The sequence below is a fragment of the Cydia strobilella genome, chromosome 18 (assembly GCF_947568885.1).
Source record: "Cydia strobilella chromosome 18, ilCydStro3.1, whole genome shotgun sequence".
In the NCBI taxonomy this organism is placed as follows: domain Eukaryota; kingdom Metazoa; phylum Arthropoda; class Insecta; order Lepidoptera; family Tortricidae; genus Cydia; species Cydia strobilella.
In genome coordinates this window covers 16,355,109-16,381,462 of record NC_086058.1, presented here as the reverse complement: position 1 = coordinate 16,381,462, position 26,354 = coordinate 16,355,109, and the positions used below count along the sequence as shown (strand labels likewise).

Below are 26,354 nucleotides of genomic sequence, written 5' to 3'. Positions count from 1 at the left end.
TTAGGAGATATAGCTCTATAAAGATTTTTTCCTGTTTTTTTTTGTTTTTTTTTTAAGTATTAATTAAGGGATCCTTAAAGGGGAACGAAAAATTGATTATTTTTGCGCTACGATGCACGATTTAGGAGATGCAGCCCTATAAAGATTTTTTTTTTGTTTTTTTTTTCATTGTGTTTTTTGTATATTAGTTTGGGGTTCCACAAAGGGGAACGAAAATTTGATTATTTTTGCGCTACGACGGTTTAGGAGATACAGCCCTAGAAAGTTTTTTTTTTTTTTTAATTGTGTTTTTTGTATATTACCTATACTTTGGGGTTCCGTAAGGGGGAACGAAAATTTTAATATTTTTGCGCTACGACGCACGGTTTAGGAGATACAGCCCTAAAATGATTTTTTTTCCTCTTTTTCTTTTTTGCGTTTTTCAATCTTAATTAGGGGTTTCTTAAAGGGATTTTTTTAATTATTTTTGCGCTACGATGCACGGTGTAGGAGATACAGCCCTATAAAGTTTTTTTGTTATTTTTTTCTTTTTTTTCATTGTGTTTTTAGTATATTACTTTGGGGCTTCATAAAGGGGAACGAAATTTTTATTATTTTTGCGCCACCACGCACGGTTTAGGAGATATTATATCTATATATATAGCTATAATAGCTCTATAAAGTTTTTTTCCTGGTTTTTTTTTTAAGTTTTAATTAAGGGTTTCTTAAGGGGAATGAAAATTTGATTACTTTTGTGCTACGATGCACGGTTTAGGAGATGCAGCCCTATAAAGATTTTTTCCTCTTTTTTTTCTTTTTTGCGTTTTTAAATCTTAATTAGGGGCTTCTTAAAGGGGAGCGATAATTTGATTATTTTTGCGCTACGATGCACGATATAGGAGATACAGCTAATACAGCCCTATAAAGATTTTGTTTCTTTTTTTTTTCATTGTATTTTTCATGTATTACTTTTGGGTTACATAAAGGGGAACGAAAATTTTATTATTTTTGCGCTACGAGCTACGACGCATGGTTTAGGACATACAGTCCTATATATTTTTTTACAATGCATGTGCTCGAAAAGTGCGTTTCCTACGGAGCCATATCGTGCGGAAAGTACTGCTTTTCCGCACTAGTGCTTTTTGTTTTCAATTTTTTTTTACAGTACATATGGTGCTACTTTCTCGCACTAGTGCGGAAAAAAACACTTACCGTGCATATGTCGAAAGTTTAAAGGGCCATATGTACTGTAAAACGTACGATACACGTGCGAATAGGTAATTCGCAACTCGTGTCGATTTAAAACACTCCTTTTAATAATTAAACTTATTTGCCATGACATGTTTTTTTATTTACTCGCACAATGCATAGTAGAACATTGTATGATACACGTGCGTAAAGATGATTTCCGCACTTGTTGCATAAATAGCAATTTTTTTTATCAAAGAATGAAAGAAAGTCACGGTATTAATAACCAAATTTTACCTTAGTGGTACCTTTTCCCTATCACTGTCACAAATGTATGTGGCGTTCACGTAAACGCGATATTTTTAAGATTTCCCTGCGCAATGTTGCCAGCTCGCTCGCAAATCAAACATGTACTTACAGTTCTTTTGCATAATGGTGACATTGTACAATATCTATGAGTTTTAAATAGGTAAAAGATAATTCGACGCATTCTTTGCTTGCTTGTTGCTTGTTGTTGTGTTGTTTGCGTAACTTCTTTGAATAAGTTGCGTTAATTTGGCGCACAGGCGAAGTAAACATGCGTTGCGTACGGCAAGGTCACGCCGCGGCCCCACCCTGCACGGCATCCGTTGCCCATTCAGACCGCCCGCTAGCTTCGTTTGAACGCAAATAATATTTTTGTAATATTTGTTTATGCAGTGGATGCAAGTGACACAAATTCATACATCTTATTTATCCCGCATTTCAAATTAATAAGATGTAAACTCTAATATCTTTAATATTCTTTTGTAACGGTGACAGCCTGTTACAACAAAATCATCAAATATCTTATGAAGCTATGCCTTAATAAGACACAAAATCATTTAATGGACATATTTAATCGATTAAATTCGACCTAAGTAATTTTTTTTAACTCTAATTTTTTTTTGTGTCATTTAGAATATTATGACATAGTATCAGATTGCAGTGGACGTAATTGACACAAACTATGTTTTCACACTAAAAACACTATCCTAAATGCAACACAGTTACATGTTTTCTCTCGAATATTTTTTTCTCCAAGATAATTCAAAATAAAAAATAATTACCACAAAATAACAAATTACTAGAAAAGCAAATTATATATATGACACAAAACAAAATGTAAGATTTACATCTTAACAAAGTATTCATAAGCGAAAACAGAATTGACTTTAATATTTTTATAACCTAGGGGTCAAAATATAGCCAGCGGTACAGGTCTATAGGGGACCTTTCCAGATCTTCTTGACAAATCAACACCTCGTCATCTCCCCTTTGCGCTTGACTGCTGTCCTATTAGACTAACCTAAACCTTTAAAAAATACAATGTAACAACATGTTTCTAAAAAAAAATCGAATGTATCCAAATAGTTCAGAATAAAATAGTATAGTTTATGTGACTGCTACATAATAAATGGCATTAAAATACGAGTGTGGGTTTATGAAACGAATGAAATGAGTTTCATAAAAGGATCACACGAGTCGAGTATAAATTTAAATGATATTGATGTAGATAATAAATATTTAAGTGGGGCTCCCATATAACAAACGTGATTTTTAGGGCTCCGTATCTCAAAAGGAAAAAAACGGAGCCCTTATAGCGCGTGCACTCATGCGTCTGTCTGTCTGTCTGTCCGTCTGTCACTGCCTATTTTCTCCGAAACTACGGGACCAAAGTAGTACCCTTTTTAGGGTTCCGAACCTCAAAAGGAAAAAACGGAACCCTTATAGATCACTCGTGCGTCTGTCTGTCTGTCTGTCACAGCCTATTTTCTCCGAAACTACTGGACCAATTAAGTTAAAATTTGGTATACATACGTAAGTTTCTGACTCAAAGACGGACATGTAACGTAAACATTTGAATTTTAAACATCGCGGCCACTTTTGGGGGGTAAATTAGAAAATTAAAAAATAAAGTTTTTCTAACTATATCGTGTTACATATCAAATGAAAGAGCTCATTGTGTGAATCTCAAATATATATTTTTTTGTAATTTTAGGATTGAAGTTAATGTATTGCTTGCATCGCTTGCAATTTTTAAGAAGTGACCAACAAATAAATTGGTATTAATTATATCTGCCAAGTTAAACCAGTTTGACAGCACTGGCTTCCCTCGAATGCGGCTGACCCATTATTAAATAGTTTAGAAGTTATTCAAGAAAATAGGCAAAAAATGACCATTCCCCCCCCCTCCCTTATCTCCGACACTACTGTCTAAAATTAAAAAAAATACACAAAATAGTTATTTACCTATAGATTACAGGAAAACCTATTAGAAATATGCAGTCAAGCGTGAGTCGAGCTTAATTACTTAGTTTATAATCCGAACCCTACGGTTTTTTAAAGACATTTCACTCACGTTTCACATAAAAAATACATTGTTTAAATTGTGTAATGTAACGCGAGTCCGACTTGCACTTGGCCGGTTTTTTTCATTAAGGTTTTTAAATATTTTTTTCATTGTACTTAATTTTATAGATTAGATTATTTGTCACTTGTCAGTAATTTCAACGTTTTTTTTTTTTCATTTCAATTATAGTACCTAATTTATAATTATAATACGCATGATCTACAACACTTGGTAAACTTGTATGTAAACATGCCATTTAGATAAGTGTTAGTGAGAGCGTTTAAGGAAGTAATTGTTCATCTCAATAATATACTATGTACCTGACAATGTAACCTAATATTATCCTGTCGCATACTTCTGTTGTTTCTCCAGTAAATAAAATTAATATGGCCGGACATGCTCTCGTTCTGGGCAGGTTTTTATTTTATCAGCAGGTCGCTAAGCTTGCTTATTCTAAACTAAAAATTTGGTTTTTGATGAACAATTAGGTACGAAAAAACGACGTATTCCTAAATCATCTATTTTTTATCTCTTTGTTAACTTTATAACAGCCAGTAGCTCTAAAGTATAATATTTTCAGAATTGGGTGCGGACGAAAAATGCAGTGACGCAATACTTTTACACGCGAGTGTGTTGATCGTAGAGTAAACACATAACCAGTTGTAGGAAATTTTGTTAAAAAGAGGTATCTTCAATCCTCCCCTACACCCTCAGCACACTCGCCCAGCCCTCGAGGACTTTTAGTATGTTTATCTGGACATAACTGTACCAATTTTCAAAACTAAGTACACGAATTATTTCCGCTGATTTCCCATATTCAGCTTAATTTTATACGTGGCATTAACCAAGAAAACTCTGCAGAGATCTAGACAGCACACGCAGTGCCAGTGTTATTTGTACGTCATAATTTCATAGAAGTTTGACGTTTAAAATAACACCTGCACTGCGTGTGCTGTAAAAATCTCTGCAGACTTTTCGAAATTATAAAGGACGCTTTAAGCCGGTAATGAGTCAAAAAAATCATTAGAAGGACTTTAAGGACTTATACCTAAGTGTCGTGAGTCGTGAAGGTATGCTCTTTTCTATTTTTATGCTAAAACACTGATAAATCACAGCTAAAAGTAGGTAAGTAAGTAAATGTGTTGTTTTGAGGCGCGTCGATTATTGTATTAATACTTACAAAATACTTTTAATTTTACTAAGTAGCTAAATATATAAATACAAATTTCCAGCGTTCTCTCCGTGCGGGTCTGGTGGCCGGGCCGAATCAGGCCCATAAAAGTGGATCAACACCGGCGAGACGGTCACTCGGTCAGTCGCACGCGCTCCTCGCGACATGGCGGACGCGGACGCGGCTCCACACGCGGCGCCGCCGGCGCTGCGCACGCTGCTCGACGACGTCGCCCGCGACCAGGACTACCGCGACCACCGCGTCGCCGTCACCCCGCTCTCCACCGGCGGTGGGAACTACACCTCCGAGCTCTTCCTCGTCACCGTCGCGGCGCCCGGCCGCGAGGACCTGCGCCTCTTCGCCAAGGTCGCCAACATCAAAGGAAAAATGCGCGACGACGCGCCCATCACCAGATTCTACGAGACCGAGAGATTCGTCTACGGGACGCTGGTGGACGTCTACCGCAAACTGGAGGAACAGACCTCGGTGCCGGCCGAGCACCGGCTGTACTTCCCGAAATACTACGGCTGCAATCCGAAAGTGTTTGAGGAGACGATCGTTCTGGAGGACCTGGGCGCGCGCGGGTTCGACACGCACGACCGGCTTGAGTCGATCGACTGGCCATACGCGGCCGCCGCCGTGGCCGAGCTGGCCAAGTTCCACGCGCTGTCCTTCGCGTACGAGCACGACAACCCGGAGGAGTTCGCGCGGGTGCTGAAGGAGCGGAGGTACGAGTTCCAGTCGGACGAGGAGAAGATGAAGGGCATGTGGGAGCGCATGGTGGGCGGCGCGGTGGGCGCGTGCGGCGAGCGGCACCGCGCACGGCTGGGCCGGTACCTGGCCGAGAACGCCCAGCGCGTGCGCGACTACTACGAGCCGCTGCGGCGGCCCGTCCTCGTGCACGGCGACTACCGCCCCAACAACCTCATGCACAGGCTTAAACCGGTCAGTTTCATTTCACTAAGTACCTACTATACCATATGTAGTGGACCCTATAATGGGCGTGGAACCGGTAATGGGACAAAAAACCACAAATCCTCTAAAATAAGTATCTAAAAGTAGTTTATAAACACTGGTAATATTTTACCATAAACAAGACTCATAGAGCTATTTAAGTTTGACTTTTTTGTGAAATTCGGTTATTATTTAAGAAATTGGCGCCAACCCAAAAGTTGTCGTGTCACCGAAAAAAATAACCAGTAAGAATTCTTAACAACTTTGCTAAGAGAGGTGAGTTTGAGAAATTGTCTCCAGTTAATACGTGGCTTAATTCTGCAATTTCTGCATAATGTCATTATAGTGACGATGTCGTGTCTATGTAATAAAGGGCCCGGAATTTTGGGTGCGGATTGTAGGGAGAGAACAATTAAGACTAATTTATCGATGTAATCGCTATTATTAGACTGTTATTGTATCAATGCGGTAAATTTAATTTAATAAAATAACAGCGATGAGTCGTCTTTTCTCAAGTTATTAAATAAAAAGATTTTCGTAATTATACTTATTTTAGTTATTTTAATAAAGCAAATTAAACGGATTAATCTTTCCGATATATTTTTTTCATCGTTGACCGTTGTACGTATTAGTCTAACCCGTTCGTATAAAAATACCGCAAATCGATGTACAGGTTAGCCGTTTGGCACACACATACTAGAGGTCAAAACAAAATTTTTGACCCGCAGTTCCTAAAAAAATTTCGCTGCGAAATTTGAAAAATTAAAAAAAAAAGTTAATTATATTATTTTCAAAATTGCTTTCTTGGGGTTCGATATCAAGATATTAGGTATCATTCGTATTTCGTAGCTGGAGGATACAACCTTGATATTTTGTGTCAATAACTAAACAAATTATACCAACTGATGAAAAGGCGCAGTTAAAGGGTTAAAGAGGTATTTCCAGTTGGATATATGGATATTACGTATCATTTTATGATTAATATGTACCGTATCTGCAATATAGTTCCATAAGTCTCGTGAAATAGGTATTGAAGTAGAACTGTGTCACTTTGTAAAATTTAAAAATTTAAAAAAAAAATTAATGATATTATTTTCAAAATTGCTTTCTTGGGGATAGACATGAGGATATCACGTATCATTTGTGGTATATATTGTACAAAAAAAAATCAGCCATATCGTGTCTGGAGGAGCCCAAACTTGGTATGTTTCGAAAGTTCTTTTTGTTTTAATTTAAAAAAATGCCCGAAATGTTATGAAGTAATGATGTGATATATTTTTAGAATCGCCTCAAAAAGCCCTTTCGATAGGTTTTAGAGAAAAAAAAAATTTTCCATACAAAAACAAAATGTTTTACCACTCCCCCCCCCCAGTGAAATTTTTTTAGGAACTGCGGGTCAAAAATTTTGTTTCGACCTCTAGTATGCGTGTGCCAAACGGCTAACCTGTACATCGATTTGCGGTATTCCTTTGAAATTGGGGTCGAGCGGCTTCCGCTATATCGGATAGTTTAATATACATCATATGAGGTTTTATTTAATAAAGATACTGAAAATAGTATTTTACCATCGTGATATAATAGAGAGCATTTCAGTCGAGTACCGTGTTTAGGTCACGAAGCTTGCTGAGTGGCTTAATGAAGGTACGAGATTTAAAAGTTTATTGATTATATCACTATTGTATACAATACTTTTTTAATACAGTTGCTCAAAAAGTGCTACTTTTCGTGGCTGTTTAGCGTGCGGAAAGTTGGTTTTCGCGAACTAGTGCTTTTTGCTTTTCCAATTTTTTTTAATTTTTACTTGTTCCAATTCATGACTACTTATTGATGAGTGTTAATATTAGTTTCCTTTAAACGTCGTAATCAACATAAAAACCTACTGTTAATGTAAGAATACGAAAAATATGCATATTTCATATTTTATTACTTACCTCTTCATCATTATAAGTATTATAACACGTTTATTTGTTAATGTTGAAAAACCGTTCTTAATAAGTTGTCTGAATGGAACGGAACGCCTGTCAAAGAAGAGGCGTATTTTCTTACTGCAAGAATGTTTTAAGTTTCCAAAGGCAACATTCGATATGGTTTTTATAAATATACGATACACAAATAATCGTAAATAACGATATTTAGGTAATAATAGTACAATGTTTTAATATTTACAATTGTTTCTGTCTTATAGAACATGCATTTGAAAAAAACTTTCATTGAAGTGGGTTCATTCTAGTCGAATAAAAGCTAGAAAAACACCTCTTCCTAATGTCAATGTCAATGATGTCACAGAATTAATAATATAAAAGTTTCGACTTTCGAATTCCATTCCTTTCTTGTTGCTTTTCTTATTTTTCGCAACTGTATTAAAAAAACGTCGTCCGATACACGTGCGGAAATGTCATTCTTCAATCGTCCCGAGTAATGACATACTTTCCGCACTAGCATCGACATGTACTATTTCTACGAGTCATCTAAAATAATACTTTTTCTACTATAAAACCTAAATAATAAAAGAAAATTAGGTAAGTACACATCTCGATCAATAGTACAAAAGACTTCAACGCGTGCATATTAATATATGAATAGGTCATGGATGTAAGTAAAGGGAGGTAGATATGGCACCCGGCGCTCGATCGTGAGCCAACAATAGTTATTTGTTATACAAGGGTGCAAAGTTGTATTTTACTCGTTTCGCTCGTGGTTCACCTATAGAATCCTTTCGCTTGCTCGTGTTTCAACACACGAGAAGTAAAATACATTTGCGCCCGTGTATAACACAAAACTTTTCACCTCACTATAGCGAGGAAAATGCAACATCCACAGGCGTTAGATCATCTTCATCACTGGAATCACTCATTTCTTTACGATATTATAACAGAAAACTCTGGAAGTTGTGTATTTTTACGCGAGTCGGTGAGAAGTTTTTTATTTAGTAAAAAATTTGTTGACAATGTTGACATTTCTGACGTATGAAATGTCAACGATGCGTTTTGAAATTGCATCGACTCAACTTGTGCGTTCAGAATTATATTTAACATCATTATAAAAAAACAAACGTTTCTTATGGAATTTTAAGGTTTATGACTTAAAATCATTAAATAAAGCTAAATTTGGTATTTTTCATTAGATTTTCAAACCATTTATTTAATGATTATTAATATCGAACGAATCATTATCATAAACGATTTACGTTTTGTTATCTGTCAAGCTACTTAAACACGCTTCATCCAAGGTCAAATTACTTTCCCCACTAGTGGATAAAACGCGTTTTTCCCCGCTTGTATTGAAGGATAAAAGACAACTTTCCGAGCTAGTGAGGAGAAAATGTATTTTCCACTGGACCGCGGCGCGACGTGATTAGTCAAATTTATTATAGTTGACAAAACCGTTTCGAATTGAGTTGGGAGCCCATACATGAACAGTATGTACCCAATTACATTACCGTTTGGTATACGAAATCTTAATTCAACCATTATAGTCGACGATAAACAACCGGACAAATGCCAGTCGGACTCGCCCACCAAGGGTTCCGTACTTTTTAGTACCTATTTGTTGTTATAGCGGCAACAGAAATACATCATCTGTGAAAATTCCAACTGTCTAGATATCACGGTTCATGATGAGATACAGGCTGGTGACAGACAGACGGACAGCAGTCTTAGTAAATATAGGGTCCCGTGTTTACCCTTTGGGTACGGAACCCTAAAAAACTGTTGTATTGTCGATAACACCGATAAAATTATAGTCTTGTTCTCTTCTCTCCCTACAATCCGCACCTAAAATTCCGGGCCCTAGGCCCTAGGCCTAACTAAAGTGAAGAGACTCATGATTAATGTTCGTGCAGGACGGCGCGGTGGAGGTGGTACCGGTGGACTGGCAGACGGTACGCACGGGCTGCGCGCCCACCGACCTGCTGTACCTGGTGTTCGCCGGCTCGGACGCGGCCTTCCGCGCGCAACACTACACCCGGCTGGTCGACGAGTACTACGCGCAGCTGCAAGCGGCGCTGCGGCGGCTGCGGCTCGACCCTGACGTGACATACCCCAGGGAGGACTTCGACTACGAGCTGCAGCAGGTACCTACTGTCTAGTATGTTACAACATGCAGCCACCGACACCGACCAGTCACATGGACGCACCATGGACGTAAGGTGAAAAAGAAAGATTCACTATTAGTTATTTTTTATTATACAATAGTTTTTGTAGTAACGAAACGGCCAAGCCACATACCCAAGAGTGACGAAATCGGGGTTTTTTAGATATGAATAAAATCTAAAGTATAAGAGCTATGTAATTGTTTTTTTTTTATGTTTATCTGGAAAATTAAAATTTATTAATAACACATCGTTATAAGTCAGTATAATCCAAAGCCAAGTAATGAGGGTTCAAAAAAACGACGAAGCGCTTCGAGAAAAGGTAGGTAACTAGTGCCCTTGCGCTTTATCTTTGCTCGTCTTGGCGCGGCACTGCCGTGCCTCCAAATATACCCGTATCTGGTATTAGGCTGCGGACTGGACGCAAGAAGCGCGCCGCGTGCGTCCAGTGTCCAGTCCGTGGCCTTAGGGACTAGCAGTACTAGCACCATCGCAGTGATTAAGTCGCGTAGCGAGGGCAACTATATATCTATAATAATAAACGTCACGCGGTCACGAGCAATCTCCATCATTTTCCTCTCGACCTCGATTCGCGAACTCCGCGAATCTGGGCCGACGGCTCCATTGACAATCAAACCTAACATCAGCTACTAGTAGAGGTTACCTCACCTATTTGTAATGGGCAATGGCGTGCTTGCTGATGCTTATTGCTTACACAATGCCATTATAAATACTTACATAAATGTTATACTATGTTCTGCCATCATTTAAGAGTTTATATCGAGGATCAAGTCTCATCAAAGTCTCATAGTAATACCATAGAGTAACTTATCCTAGAGCGGTACTGTCATAGTAAATTTTGTATCTCCAGTAAATTCACTGCCATCTGTCGACACACTTCTAAACTAAAAAAGAAGTTTTATAAAAATACGATAAAATGTATTTAAATATGGATAAATGATTTTTTTATTTGCATTAATTATTTTTATGATTTTGACCCGTTCTTTCACTGATATGCGTTAAAATTGTTAAATAACAAACGAAACCGTCAACGCCATCTATACGACAGTTGGCTAAAGCTAGTAGCGCCCTCTGAACGAAAATCAAATTTTCTTGATTTTCGAGGCACGTTTTTTCCTTAGACTGTATCCATCTATTACGGAGTTATATCTATCTTTGGTAATACGAATAAAACGATACGGGATACAAAGTCAAATATAGGATAGAAACAGAAGTTAGAAATAAAACCGGACAAGCGCTAGTCGGACTCGCCCACCGAGGGTTCCGTACAAATTTAATTTTTGGTATTTGTTGTTATAGCGGCAACGGAAATACATCATCTGTGAAAATTTCAACTAGCTATCACGGTTCATAATGAGATACAGCCTGGTGACAGACAGACAGTGGAATCTTAGTAATTGGGTCCCATTTTTACCCTTTGGGTACGGACCCCTAAAAAGAATAGGCTTGTATTGCAAGTAAAATTTCCAAGAACAGTTAGCAAGCAATTATTTACCTACTTATCATTTGCTATTGTTAAGTATTACTTGGTATTACTTTAGTCAATAGCAAATGATAGGGCTTAGGGCATCATCATTTCCTGTTCATTCGGCAAATGTTACCTATCAAGAGTGGCGATTATATAACTTCCGCGTTACATCCAAAGCTGGGTTTAATGATAGTGACATTCAAATGAGTCATTGCCAGCCAGGGCCGGATTCAGGGGAGGGCAACCGGGGCAATGGCCCCGGGCGCCAAACATAGAGGGGCCCCCACAATAGACTTCGGAAAAATAATTTGGGGCCAGGAGGCCTCCACTCCTTTGTTGCCCCGGGGCCTCCACACCTCTAAATCCGGCCCTGTTGCCAGCGCCAGCACGTAAACACAGACTAATACAAGCCTGCCTGCCTGCCTACACAAATAACATAACACGCTGACCATTGATAATTATGAACCTTTACACGTTGCAATAAGATTTACAATTGGTTAAGTTAACTGTGTTGACGATGATGTATACCTATACTATATACACCATCCTATCCATAGGTACTATATACCTACCTATCATAACATAAGTACTTGATAACATTATTAGATGATGACGAGACGATTATTTACTCGTTAGACAAATACTTTTGTTGCTTTAGACGACGATTGCAGGTATTTAGATACTCACACAAACCATGGCGTAAAGTTATACAGGTTAAAGAAAGCGATTTGAGCGAATGAATGATCAATCCAATGCAATACTTTGTTTAGGGACTTTCGACTAAGTACATATTAATACCTAGATCGCAAATGGTGATGCTAATTGAACCGCACCTACACAATATTATTACCTATAACAATTAACATAATGGTTTCTACGGGTGTGGTGGTTTTCCTTGAGCTACGGTTGGTGGTACTGCGGTACGGTTAGTTTAGTATGAGCTAGCATAGTTACAGATCTGCAAATTGCAGAAAGTTTCAAAAAATTGGAAAAGTTCTCGGAAGTTTTAATTAAATTTCATAGGAAATTAATAAAAATTTAATATGAGAAGTTTCCGAAATTTTTCAATGTGGAAATTTAGCAATTTTGAAATTTTTCCTTCGGCACATCAGTAGGCATATAAGTAAGTACCTATTCCGAAAACAGTTTTCAAATTGCCTAGAGCCGGATATCTAGAGTTCGGGTAAAGCATAGATGGATACAGTCTAAGGAAAAAAACGTGCCTCGAAAATCACGAAAATTTGATTCTCGATCAGATGGCGCCACTAGTTTTGGCCTACTCTCGTATAGAGGGCGTTGACTGTTTCGTTTGTTATTTATAATTTTAACGCATACCAGTGAAAGAACATGGTTCAAAATCATATAAAAATAATTAATGCAAATAAAAAAATCATTTATCCATATTTAAATACATTTTAACGTATTTTTATAAATCTTCATTTTTAGTTTTAAAGTATGTCGATAGATGGCAGTGCATTTACAGTGGTTACAAAATTTACTATGACAGTACCGCTCTATCTTATTATATCCTCATTGGGTAAAGTAAGAATAACATCGTAGCCGGGTCGGTTAGGTAGTATTATATGTGTTTACCTACTCTCTGCCTGCTCTCGTCTCTCGTGACTCGTCACATCGGTCATGGCCACGAGCCACGAGTGACGTTTAAACACGATGACTGGATAAATAACTTGTTTTCGTGATGAAATACCCACTCGTGTCTGTAATCAAAAATAAAAATTATCTCTGCGGTGTTGACTGAGTATGTAGGCAATAAAAAGTTAATAACTTAGGTAAGTATAGTCTACCTATAGCAGTTAGTTTCCTTCTCCATCTGGATCCATTTATTATGTAGACCCTAAGTTATTGAACAATAGGACGAAGTAGGAAATCAATTCAAGGACTAATAATAGGATTTTTCCAAATCATCCCATGGCGTCTCCAAAAATGTCCCGACGAAAAGAGAACCTAATTTAATGCTTTAGCTGCGCCCTATTTGGGCATTCAGGGCCCTTCGATCGTATTGTAGGGTATGTAGAGGCGGGCCGAGCTATAGCTTTCTCTCTGCACAGATTTTGCAATGCAAAGGGTGGAACTTGTGAAACTGCCAGCATCAATGTAAAATTTCTATGATACCTAATATGATGTTTATTATCACATTTATGAGTCTTCACAACCACACTTGGTCACCTCAAAGTCAGTGCAGAGTTTGCTTGGTCCGACTATTAAGCAAGTAGCATTAAATTGCATATGTTTGTATTGTACTTAACTGCAAAAAAAATATATTGAATCTTTTTGAAGTCGGTCCCTGATTGTTACGTTTGATTTCAGTGCCTGCCGTACGGGCTGCTGATCTCTGTGTTCGTGCTGCCGCTGGTGACGGTGGAGGCGGCCAACGCGCCGCGTCTCGACGACATGGGCTTAGACGCGTGGCAGGTCAAGACCAGCTCGCTCTACAGCGACCGGCTCAACGGCATCGTGGATGATTACGTGGCGTGGGGCGTACTCTAGCGGCCACTCGCGGACTACCGGTCGGTGGAGGCCGACAACCTGCCGCGCCCGGACGACATGGGCCTCGACGCGTGGCAGGTCACGGTCACGACCAGCTCGCTCTTCGGCGACCGGCTCAACGGCGTCATGGACGACTACGTGGCGTGGAGCGTCCTCTAGCGGCGAAGGCTCTCAGACTACTGGTCGACTAGAACTAGATAATGCGATTTGTGATTCACATAAGTAGACATCATAGAGTGCGGTAGGTAGCTAGGTAGGTGTATAGGTAATACACATAGATAAGGGCCCCTGTTGAAATTTGTAACACAACATAAGGTCTGCACTCTGCAGACCCATTCTTCCTCCTTTTTTTCAGACACCATTTATATTTTACGTATAACCAATTCAACAGGAATAGTTTGTCAATGAATTTTATTTAACGAGTTTTTGTAAACGGTACACAATTACATGCAAGAGGGGTTTTAATTTTAATTACCTAGTGTCCGACCAAAGTTTCGGTTTCAGCTAAAAATTAATGTTTCGTTTTCGGCGAATAAACTGTCAAACCTATCGAGTTTAATTAAAAGAGGGGTGGTCCAGGTCCAACACTATTAACTTGGCCGGTTTTTATTATTTAAATAGGCCTCGGACATTTTTTTCAACGATTATTTATAACACGTGCATAAAAGCTGATACTGAGTCAAAACCGAACCTTCGTCGGAGACTAGTTTTAATTAATAGCGGAAGCCGCTCGACCCCAATTTCAAAGGAATACCGCAAATCGATGTACAGGTTAGCCGTTTGGCACACGCATACTAGAGGTCAAAACAAAATTTTTGACCCGCAGTTCCTAAAAAAATTTCGCTGGGGGGGTGGTAAAACATTTTTTTTTTGTATGGAAAAAAAATTTTTTTCCAAAACCTATCGAGTGTGGTATCATACGAAAGGGCTTTTTGAGGCGATTCTAAAAATATATCACATCATTACATGTCGGGCATTTTTTTTTTATTAAAACAAAAAGAATTTTCGAAACACTTTTTTTAATACAGTTGCTCAGAAAGTGTTACTTTTCGTGGCTGTTTAGCGTGCGGAAAGTTGGTTTTCGCAAACTAGTGCTTTTTACTTTTCCAATTTTTTTAAAATTTTTACTTGTTCCAATTCATGACTACTTATTGATGAGTGTTAATATTAGTTTCCTTTAAACGTCGTAATCAACATAAGAACCTACTGTTAATGTAAGAATACGAAAAATATGCATATTTCATATTTTATTAATTACCTCTTCACCATTATAAGTATTATAACACGTTTATTTTTTAATGTTGAAAAACCGTTCTTAATAAGTTGTCTGAATGGAACGGAACTTACGGAACGCCTGTCAAAGAAGAGGCGTATTTTCTTACTGCAAGAATGTTTTTTAAGTTTCCAAAGGCAACATTCGATATTGTTTTTATAAATATACGTACGTATACGTTTTTATTTGTGTATACAAATAATCGTAAATAATGATATTTAGGTAATAATAGTACAATGTTTTAATATTTACAATTGTTTCTGTCTTATAGAACATGCATTTGAAAAAAAAACTCATTGAAGTGGGTTCAATAAAAATCTATTCTAGTCGAATAAAAGCTAGAAAAACACCTCTTCATAATGTCAATGATGTCACAGAATTAATAATATAAAAGTTTCGAATTCCATTCCTTACTTGTTGCTTTTCTTATTTTTTGGCAACTGTATTAAAAAACGTCGTTCGATACACGTGCGGAAATGTCATTCTTCACTCGTCCCGAGTCTTGCCACTCGCCTATGGCTCGGTACTCGTGAGGTAATGACATACTTTCCGCATTAGCATCGAAATGTACTATTTCGTATCTCGATTGCTGTGAAGGATCTTACATATACGAAATCTACATATTTGGGTTCGTCTTTGACGTCTCTATAATTGGTCAGAGGTTTTAATTTACACACATACATAAACCCGGAGCATATCTGTACAAATAAGTATATTTCTTAGTGTTTAATAATTTTTGATATAGGTTGCAGGTAGGTATATTACTTCATGCCTCTAATTAGGCATCGTGTAGATAAATCTTATGTTTAATGCCCCTAAGTAGTGTGAGGGCTATTGATTTGATTGCTCTAAGAAGCTGTTGTATTTACGTATTCTATAGTTAATTTTAATTTAATTAAGTAGTAATTAAGGTTTCATGCAATATTCGCAACGAAGCGGGAATCATTTTGATGACGTCATTCCGCTGAAGTAGATTGCCGGCGCCGCTGTCTCCCGGCAGTTTTGTAGATCCAATACCATATCCAACAACATAATAAAAGTAAGTCACATAAGGGAGTGGACTAATGGGTGTCGTATAAGTATTAGATAACTTTTTGTAAATAAAACACAGTATTGATAATATTTTGTCCCTTTTATTATCTCAGGAATTGTTTTGTTTCCATATTAATATCATAAGTTACAGTGAGTACAGTGTCGGCGGGTTTCGGGGCAGGTTACCATACATAAGTATTGTAGAGTGTAGGTACTAGTACTAGTCCAGCCTTGACCTGTCGACACGGGAGGTAAGTATATCATTTTATGCCCGATGAATTGTAAGGGTATATGCACACCGTCTTTACACTGACAAATCATTGCATGGCCAGCAAAGCGCAGTGTGAAAGGGCCCGGACAACTCATTCATTTGTACCAATTACCATTCGATGCCAAACGCTTAGCTTAGACGCTTTTACTCGTTAAGTTATGCAACGTCAACGGCCAGCGCAGTGCGTGAGCCCTCGAGCCGTGAGCGCAACCTCGATCGGAGGAAAAGCGTCTGACCTCAGCGACCCTCCTACCATCGACCGGCCAGCGCCAACAGAGCATGAATACAATGCAATGCAATGACAATTTTAACAAAAACACAGCCTTCAAACAAAATTGATACGTAACATTATTATAATTAGGTCGTCATTGGTGCAACTACATCCTACACCACGCTCCGTCCTTTGTTCTACAGGCATCGTGCACAGAGCGGCCCGCGGGGCCTACTCTACATCACCCGCATCCAACAATTGGTCGCACACACTAACGTACACATTATGTATACATATATAAACATTAATTTATCATAGTCAATATCATAAATAGGTATGTAGTATATCTTCTCTAATTTGCCTCTAGAACGTGCATAAACAATGAACCGTTTGTTAAAGATTGATAGGTTGTCGCGGCGTCTAGTATGGCCGACGACAAGGAGTACAGTACAGTACAGTACAGTACAGTACAGTACAGTACAGGTATAGTATAGAACAGAGCAGGTTAAACTAAACAGCGTTATTATTATTAGCCTCGCCTCGACGCAGATCGATCCTCTGTAGCGAAAAGGAACGATTTTACATCTATGACGATACATGGGGGCCGTTCCCAATTCTAACTGAAAACTAAACACTTTTCAAATTCTGGTACAAACCATCACCAGAAGACATACTTTTTAATCATTATCTACCGCCCTTATTACTAGTCTCTTTAGAATCAGGATTGGGAACGGCTCGATAGAACACATCCAGCATGTAAGTATGATGCAATGCAAAATACAGTCGTTATGTACAACCAAATATAGTACCAACTACCAATACGCAAACAAGACTAGGCGATATGACGAAGGCAGGAGCTCTGTCGACAGCGGGTGTCTAGTGTCCGACGTGGTCCGACGACAATCACATTATAATATAACCCATCTTAAATAATATTATGGTGTCTACTCTATTCTATCCCTACTTGAACCAACGCCGACAAATTGTGATGAAATTGAGAACAATATTTGACAAGCCACTAACTGGTGATGTTTTAATTTTAGAGTATGATTAGTTTATCAGTCAGCTTCGGCCTTCGCGTCAAATGAAGAGTCGGACACTAGATAACCGACGAACTCTATATCATACATTAACATTACACTACATACAACGCTAAATCACAAGATTATACGATAGTTATTGTATCATCAGAACCTTCCAAACCGAGTTGATATGAGATATATTGTACTATAATTTAGCCTCGAGCTTAACACGATATCTTCTGCCACCGCCCCCGCCCCCGCCCCCGCGCCCGCGCCCGCGCCCGCGCCCGCGCCCGCGCCCGCGCCCGCGCCCGCGCCCGCGCACACGCCGCGCCGGTGACCTCCGCTAGCTCGTGCTCGTATAATACACTACGCTCGTACTTTATACAATTTTACTATTATAAAGGTGACGACGGTGACGGTGCGAGAACTCTCATGGGAGTTTCGTTACATTGCGTTATTACTACTACAGTCACCTGCAATAATATGTTACACAACGAAGGCCGCAAAAGTATCTGACGCGATCTTATTTGTAGAACCATAACAGCGTGTCACATATTTTTGCGGCCTTCAAAGAGTAATATATTATTGCAGGTGACAATGTTACTAAAATCGCATGCGAGTTCGCACATGCACCGTCTATATCGGTCAGTTTACGGTCATGTATAATATAGGTAACATTTGTTACTGGTCATTTTGCCGACCATCTCTACTAGCCTAGCGAAGACCACTTATATATCCAGGGCATATTAGATTATACTGACATAGGATCAGCATAATAGAAAAGTCATATCATGGAGCAATTACACATAAGCTCTCGTTAACTAACAATGAAACGTTTTCAAAAGAACGGATGTTGTGTTGATAGCGACACGGCGACACTAACGCGCCGGTCCGGTGTTATCTACAAACAGTTTGTGTTCAGGCATATATATCTGCATCGGTATATATTAACTGCCTCAAACCCGTATACTATTTAGCTTTAATCCACGAGATTCTTTCATTTTTTATTAGTCCTGTCCTATTCATATTACAAACAATATATTTAATTAACATAATCGCGTTAAGGTTAGAAACAAAGTAATATAAATCGCGTTGTTTCCGTTTGTAACTACAAGGAATACCGCGTCTTCGTGAATTGAACTTACTAACTTATACTTGTAGTTGAATAGGTAAAGTATGAAAGATAAAGAAACCAGTCGCAGCATCACGGCGCCGGCGCCGGCGCGGCGTGGCGGCAGAAGTATATCCTCTAACTTCCAATTAGTAATAGCCTTATCGCTTAAGGCTTAAAACAAATTACCGCCAAACAAATAATGATATGAAGAAAAATATACCATACTGTTTAAGTAGAAGTAGATCGATTTATGAAACTTGTGTAATCGGAGGATATATGTATGAATCATCGAGTTCAAGTAAACTTTACTTTATCTTATGAAAGAAATCTACAATTAATGAAATACGAGCAAACTTTTAACTGACCATCGGTAAACCGTATGTTTTTAAATGGTCAATTAAAGGTGTGAACAATGGTACTCGGCTGTGAGTCTTTTACAACAATCAGTAGGTAAACGTATTGCAAGAAACTTCGCTTCACAGAAGCACAAACGGTAAACTTACGATATATATTTCGTTGCATATATAAAAAGCTGCGAATAAGAAACGACATATTTATAATGTAGTATATAATAATAAACATCGACATTGCAAAATGAAGGTTCAGCGCCCCTGGAACTGAGACGGCAGAACAAATAGCACTTGACGCCCAATTTGACAATGAGCGGGCTCAGCGCGCTCGGCGAGGTCAACGAGGCCACGGAACAGTGTATAGTCAACTATTCGATGCTACGATATAAACAAGACAACCCTAATACGATATGATTGCAAAATAAAAATATTTATTTAACTTACGAACAAATATACCGTGTCCAAGAAGTCCGAATACACATTTTTTACGTAGGCTCTAAAGACATACTGATTACGGGACATCAAATTATTATCAAGAAGATCGGTGCACAATATTTTGAGTGGATCTTGGATGCCATGCTTATAAAAAACGCAAAGTACATGGCATTTCCGAAGCGACAAGTGTCAGGCTAATTTGACAAATTTTTTGCCGAAACATGAAAGGCCACCCAGTTTTCCAGACTTGAACGTATTAGATTTTGTATGGTCGTAGTCGTACATGCTTTCGAACTACATGATTATAAAATCATAAACCTGGATTATTTCAAAAAGGTTATCGAGCGTATTTGGGACGAAATGCATGATGGATGGAAATGGATGAATGGAAATTAATAGTGCGTGTTGCGTGTGATTCATTCGAGAAGCGTTTGAGGCTGGTGAAAAAAGTTAAATGTCGAGTTATTCTAAAACATTTGTTGTAAATATATTATATAAGTGTGACATTAATAAAATATAATTTTAATTGACTATTGTAGTAACTATTCGTACTCGTACATTTATTTTATTAAATATTTGTACTGTAGGTATTCGGACTTATTGGACACTGTGTATATTTGCTATTGTAAATACGCGGCGGTTTCATTAGATTTGTACACCAATTATATTTTAATAATTAATTTCCTAACTGTCCCAATTAAAGACAGTGCTACAAGTGGATAGAATAAGTCATAATATGAGTGCAATCTGCTTGGTTCGAGACCGTCTCAGTTCCTCGGTGCATTCTGCATTGAACCTAGGACCATTACATAACATTACAACAACGAGGGAACCAACTGTGTACTTTACAGGGTGCGAGTTCACGTGAAAACATAACATGGTCGCAAGTGCCAGCCCTATAATATGTGTTCACGCGAACATGTCGGTACCAGTTACCATTACCAGTACTGGGGTCGATATACCTAAGTATAGGTGCTAACTTTACATTCCTTCTACTCTAATCACCCATCTATTATCAACAACTATCCTCCCGCTCGGCCGTCGCCGTCGCCGTCGCCGTCGCCGCCGCTAGCGAACAAGCGTAGTGATACCGTAATACTGAACCTTAGACTACGCCCGACCGACTCAAGCTTACATTTGCCTGTATTTATCAAATTTACTATATCATTTTAGCTTTAAATACACATATACACGTTAACGTCAAGAATTAAAGTTCTGTTCACTATAAATGAAAGGTACATTGTATACTAGATAACAGACGGGTCGGCGGCGCGTGAACGTACTATAGAAGCAATTGACTATGAAGGCGTCACAAAATATACGCTCTAACTCGACAACATACAATAAACGTTTTGAAAATATCGCTCTACAACTATTATAAATAAACTTTGGAATATCAAGAATATGAAGGAGCCGGCGTCCACGCGGCCGCGACCAAACAACAGCGCCTAAAGAAGAGATAACAACGGTAGGATACACCTTATACAGTATACATACATACATACATACATACGAGTACATACATACGAGTACATACACTGGTATCGAAGTTACAAGTGACGACTGCATGCGGAGCGGCCCGTGCGAGTGCGCGCAAGCGTTAAAGCTACAGTAAGCGTAACAATTAAACTACTGGGCGCCGCCCGCCACCCGCCACCCGCCACCCTATATTACCACATACAAAACAAACTTGCCACCTGTAACAAAAGGGGGCCTAGCCAAGATGACGACCGTTGATAGAGAATACGCCATCGAAACTTCAATAATGTATGAAAACAGTCACGTGAGTTTTCGTAGCAACCATCATCCCGACACATTCTTTTTTTTGGTGTTTATCGACGAACGACTGTCATCTTAACTAAGCCCCCAGCCTAACCAAGATAATGTATCCGGATGATAGATGAAACGCAGTGACGTGATCATTTCCATAACTTGTTTAATTGTTTCGTGTGGCGCAGTAAAACGATTGTCACATAGTTATATGCCCCCAGTGGACATAATCCAGACGGAACGATAGCTATCTGTAACTGCTTTTTGACAATAGGTAGAGCGTCTTGTTAAAACTTCTTGAATTGGGTTCCCGATTTGATGAAAATTAATACCTCTATCTATACACTATAAAACGTGGCAGGATTTGTACGGGCGGCGGTCGGCGGTCGGCGGCGCCCCGGTCCGGTCAACTCAGCCGATATGTGATCAGAAGCGGGACAACCTCAATTATTGCAACACCCTCTCGCTCACTCAACCGCACCACATATAGATGAATAAACAGCAGAGAGAAATCAATTAATAAACTGTTATAATGTTCATAAAAGGCCTCAATTTCGTTGTAGATGGCGCTCTGAGTGCTAAAAATTAAGCGCAACGTCATTCGTTTTATCTGTTTCCAAAATTCGATACTAGATGGCGTTGCGCTGTGATTGCAAGATCAGAACCCACTGAGCAGCGCCATCTACAACAATAATGGGACACGCGGCATTGTACGGTCGAGTTCACAAACATGTTTTGTTTACGAGCCGTGCAAGTCGTGCAACGTTGCAATAATGTACTAAGGTTCCTACGAGTACGAGTACGAGTACGAGTATACAGTCATACTCCTTTATAATGAGACACTCTGACGATAAGGTCGTGTAACTTTTGAAACGTTGGCTTGAAAAGATGTTTGTGAAAATTGTGAAATCGACTGTACAACTGACAGAAACGATTAACTGCTCATTGGACCATAGGATATATTTGTAGGTTTACGATTTGTTAAAACAGGACGATATGAAGATTATAAGACTTTATTGAATGACTCCTCCCTGATAAAGTCGGAAAGGCACTGCAGTAGGTACTGCGCTAGCGTCCTAACCGAGGAAAACGATAAATCCATCATTAACAATTGATTGAGCATTGGGTGCGAGACCCGAGTCCAGCGATCTTTGGATGCCGAGTACGGTACGAGTACTGCCAACAGTACGAGTACAATACATACAACTAATAAATAATCCGGGCGCCTCTCCACTTTACAGAGAAAACATTTACAAGCTATCATAACTTCAAATGCAACCAAGTCTGTACTTTTAACTAAACCGAAATTATTTTACAAGTAATATTCTCATAATCAAATAAAATAATAATAATGTACATCTACCTAAATACTTACAGAGTATAATGCTACAAGGTTAAAATTAATTACTCTCAAAAACAATTAAAATAGGTAACTGTATATTTCCATTCCATATAGTGTCATATTTTTATTGCTCTTGAGTGTGTATTACATAACACTGGTAGGTACTTTCGCAATATTTCCACTTGAGATGAGAAATCTCAAGAGGAAATATGACGCAGTCATAAAACAAGACAGCTAGCATGGCCTTATGGCCACATTCCTCTGAACATGGCAACAAACATACAAGCGAATAAATCGTAACAATACATTATATAGTTCTATGTAAACGGCATACAAGAAAACGCATATAAAACAATATATTTTTACAACGAGACACATTTACAATAAGTATATTTATAAATTATTTAAGCTTGCTCTTTTATACAAAAACCAAATCCGGAGTTTACGCCCGTGAGCACATCATACACAAGCATCGTTCTCATAAATATGTACACACATCTTGATGCTATAATTATCGTTATAATATTGTACGCATATTTATGATCTCAATAGACACTTGACTTGAACAAAAACCCAAGATATACATGCTACGGGTAAAACGGCGTGTTGACATCATAATGATACAAGTGGAGAAGTTTAGGCCTTAACAATACACAAACATACAAAATATCTGAACAGTCTGTACTTGAAAACAATATATACCAAATTTGAAACAAGCTATAGTCATATTTCGAGTAGTATAGTCGGCAGCAGAAGTAACTAATAGGACGAGATGTTCAAAACAAAATGATCTTGGCATGAATGCATTGTTAAGAGAAAGAGCATGTGTAAATCATTGTTTATAATCTCGCTCGTTTAGCTACTGCCTACTACTGCTGTAGAGTGGATCTCTTTTTTTCCCACGTACAGACATTTCAGATATATATTTGAAACAGATTATGCGGTTTTATTTCTATGATCAATAAATCATCATTAAAATTCCCTTGTGTGATTATTTTGTTGGTAAAGATATCAATAATGTAATTTCTAAATGACAAGTAACTTTCATAGCAGCAAAACAGCATAGTCCTAAACAAACAAGTAAATACAGATAACTGGGTTCAAGTGCAAGGAATCTTACGATAAATAAGTGCTCGACGGCCGAGGCAAAAACAACTCTAAGCAGTCAGTTTTAAAGTTGATTTCGCTTCGGCCAAGTTGTCCAAACAGGTTCGCGTGGGACCCCTAATATACCTAATTTAATGATACATGACTAGCGCGCGGAATTCCTCGTTCAATAGACCGACATTTCGGAGCAGAGGACAAGTGACGACGACAGTTTAGTACGTTTGATACTTCTCTCAAATATACATTCGATCTTGTTACTTAAAATCCTATTCGAGCGTATATATAATACGAGCCTAAATAGGAAAGAAGAGCACAATTGGAATATCTCTAAAGCCCATTTATTAGAGGTTTTAAATGCTCCTTAAATAACTTTTCCTCCCCATGTTCAAAAATTGAAGGTAAAAGCGAGGGAATAGGTTCCATATCGGCAAGCATTTCAAGCCGGGTGATGGTTCTAAAGAGAACGAATGACGATAGGACGAATTTTTCAAATGCACGAAACTGGTACGGCGACCGTTAACATTTCTTGAGAATATCATACACGCGGTTAAAACGTTTCATTAGATCAAACAAATCGAACGGACGCTACGTATGGGACCATTTTCCTGAAAGATTTTATCAAGAAGACTAGACTCTACAGTAGACGGAGTATGCCGACAGCCGTTTGATGAATATTCCACAGCTGTAAAAATATTTCTAATAAAGCACATTTATCTAAAAAATATCAATGAGAAGGCTCATAATTATGATGAAAATAAAAGTACCTATGCCCTTCGGGTACGGAACCCTAAAAAGTACAAGATAAGATACCATAATGCGGTCTCATTAAATACAATACTCGAACGTCAGTTTACCCGTCGGCGGGCACGGGCCACGTCTTTACAATAAGGTTTACGAATTCTCAGTATAGATGGTACGTGTATGATATTCTCCGAACATGTGGTCGTCTCGCTCGATCACTTGTCCCGGCGCGAGATGGCAAGCACTCGCTGCAGCTCGGCGTCCTCCCGCCGGCGGCGGCACTCCGCCTCGTCGGCGAGCCGCGCGGACTCGGCCGCCGCCCACGCCCACTGCTGCTCCTCGCTCGGCGCCCCGCCCCCGCCCCCGCCACCCTCCTCCTTCCCTCGCTTCTTCTGCTTGCTGCGACCGATCCCGCCTATAGTGTGAACGAGACTCTTGGCGTACTTTACCGGTTTCGGCGACTTTTCCTTCTTAGGCAGCGTGTTCGGCCACGTCTCGTTAAGGTTCCTATTCTGGTCGCCGAAATCGGCCGCCCAGTCGTTTTTGGCCCAGTTGTCCGTTTTGTTGGCCCAGTTGTCGGTCTTATCGGCCCAGTTGTCAGTTTTCCGGCCGGAGTCGGCCCAGTCGTCCGTTTTGTTGTCGTTCCACGCGTCGCTGGAGGTGGCGGGTTTGGCCCACGCGTCGTCGGTGGCCCAGTCGTCCTTCCAGCCCCAGTGGTCGTCGCCGGGGGGTGCGGGTGCGGGTGCGGGTGCGGGTGCGGACGCGGGGGCGGGGTGCGACCTGGAGAAGGGGTCGCCGGTGAGAGGCGGGGCGGAGACGCGGCCGCCTCGCTCGGGCCGGGGGAAGCCGTTGAGGTTGAGGTTGAGGTTGCCGGCGCCGAACAAGTCGTCGGGCTGGAAGATGGCGGCGGAGCTGCTGCGCGCGAACGGGTCCTTGCCGTCCGCGGCGTCCTTGAAGGGGTCCTCGATATTAAAGGGGTCCTCGTAGCGGTAGTCCTTGAAGGGGTCCTCGGCGAAGTCCACAGTCTGGACGAAACAAGCGGATGAGCGAGTGTTGTGATGACGTCGGGAGGGGGGGTGAAGGAGGGGTAAGGGTGGGGTGGGCAAGTGTACGCACGTGTCCGCTCCGAGCTGCGTCCGCTTAGCGCTGCAAGTGGGGACAAGCACGAGCCGAGTTAGCATGTTAGTGCACAGTGTTATAATATAATGATCACGCCGCACTCCTGCACGGTTCAAAGGGATTAGCATCCTCGATACCCGCCGAGTTGATATAATGAGAACTACTCCCGTAGCCTCGACCCGGAGCCGATACAATAATAACAGAATAAATCTCATCCTGATGGGAATTGTGTGATTTTAGTGAACATATATTTTCAGTAAGACACCCTAAATTTCGGATAGAGATTTTGAACCAATAAAGCACCCAGGAGACCGCGCTATTCCATATCGCAATAATTCCAGAGGTTAGCAATTCGATTCGATAATTATTAAAACACCCGACTAAAACCAACTATATTTCTTTTAATTGGAAGTCGTTATAATGGTAAGTATCGAGATAACCAATCAAATTGTTATTTAGGTTAAAAGTTTAGTAGGTTGGTCTCCACTCCAGGAGTGAAGGCGTGTGCGCAGTACCTACAAACAAACACAAGCGACCATTCGTCGACCTTATCTCGTCGGAGTAAGGTCCACAATGGCCTGGTGTGTTGTTGTCGGTACGGGGTACTGTCAGATATTTACATATAAGAGGTCGAGAAAATTAGAGAAAATAAAAAAAATAATAAAAAAGGATGAGGATTAAATAGATACATTCAACTACGTTTTATACAATATATACAGTAATTTCGTGCGACTAGATTACAGCAATAACACCTATATGATGGCAGAAGGGTCAAATAAAATCAACTTATGACATGCGTTGCGTATTCATTTAA

The 26,354-nt window shown here is 39.5% G+C and overlaps 2 protein-coding genes across 2 annotated transcripts in view; one reads left to right on the top strand and one right to left on the bottom strand.

The window, feature by feature from the left end:
- The first annotated feature begins 4,840 nt into the window (after nucleotides 1–4,840).
- LOC134749340 (uncharacterized) lies at nucleotides 4,841–13,855 on the top strand. Its single transcript, XM_063684259.1, has 3 exons — nucleotides 4,841–5,654; nucleotides 9,505–9,735; nucleotides 13,571–13,855. The coding sequence occupies exons 1-3, from the start codon at nucleotides 4,875–4,877 to the stop codon at nucleotides 13,748–13,750; spliced, it is 1,191 nt and encodes a 396-aa protein (XP_063540329.1). The 5' UTR covers nucleotides 4,841–4,874; the 3' UTR covers nucleotides 13,751–13,855.
- Nucleotides 13,856–18,374: 4,519 nt separating this feature from the next.
- LOC134749636 (epidermal growth factor receptor substrate 15-like 1) overlaps nucleotides 18,375–26,354 on the bottom strand; it is a 36,927-nt gene continuing 28,947 nt past the window's right edge. Inside the window, exon 23 of the mRNA XM_063684653.1 lies at nucleotides 18,375–25,446. Coding sequence (XP_063540723.1) covers nucleotides 24,637–25,446 — 810 coding nt within the window. The 3' untranslated portion in view covers nucleotides 18,375–24,636. The remainder of the gene's footprint in view (nucleotides 25,447–26,354) is intronic.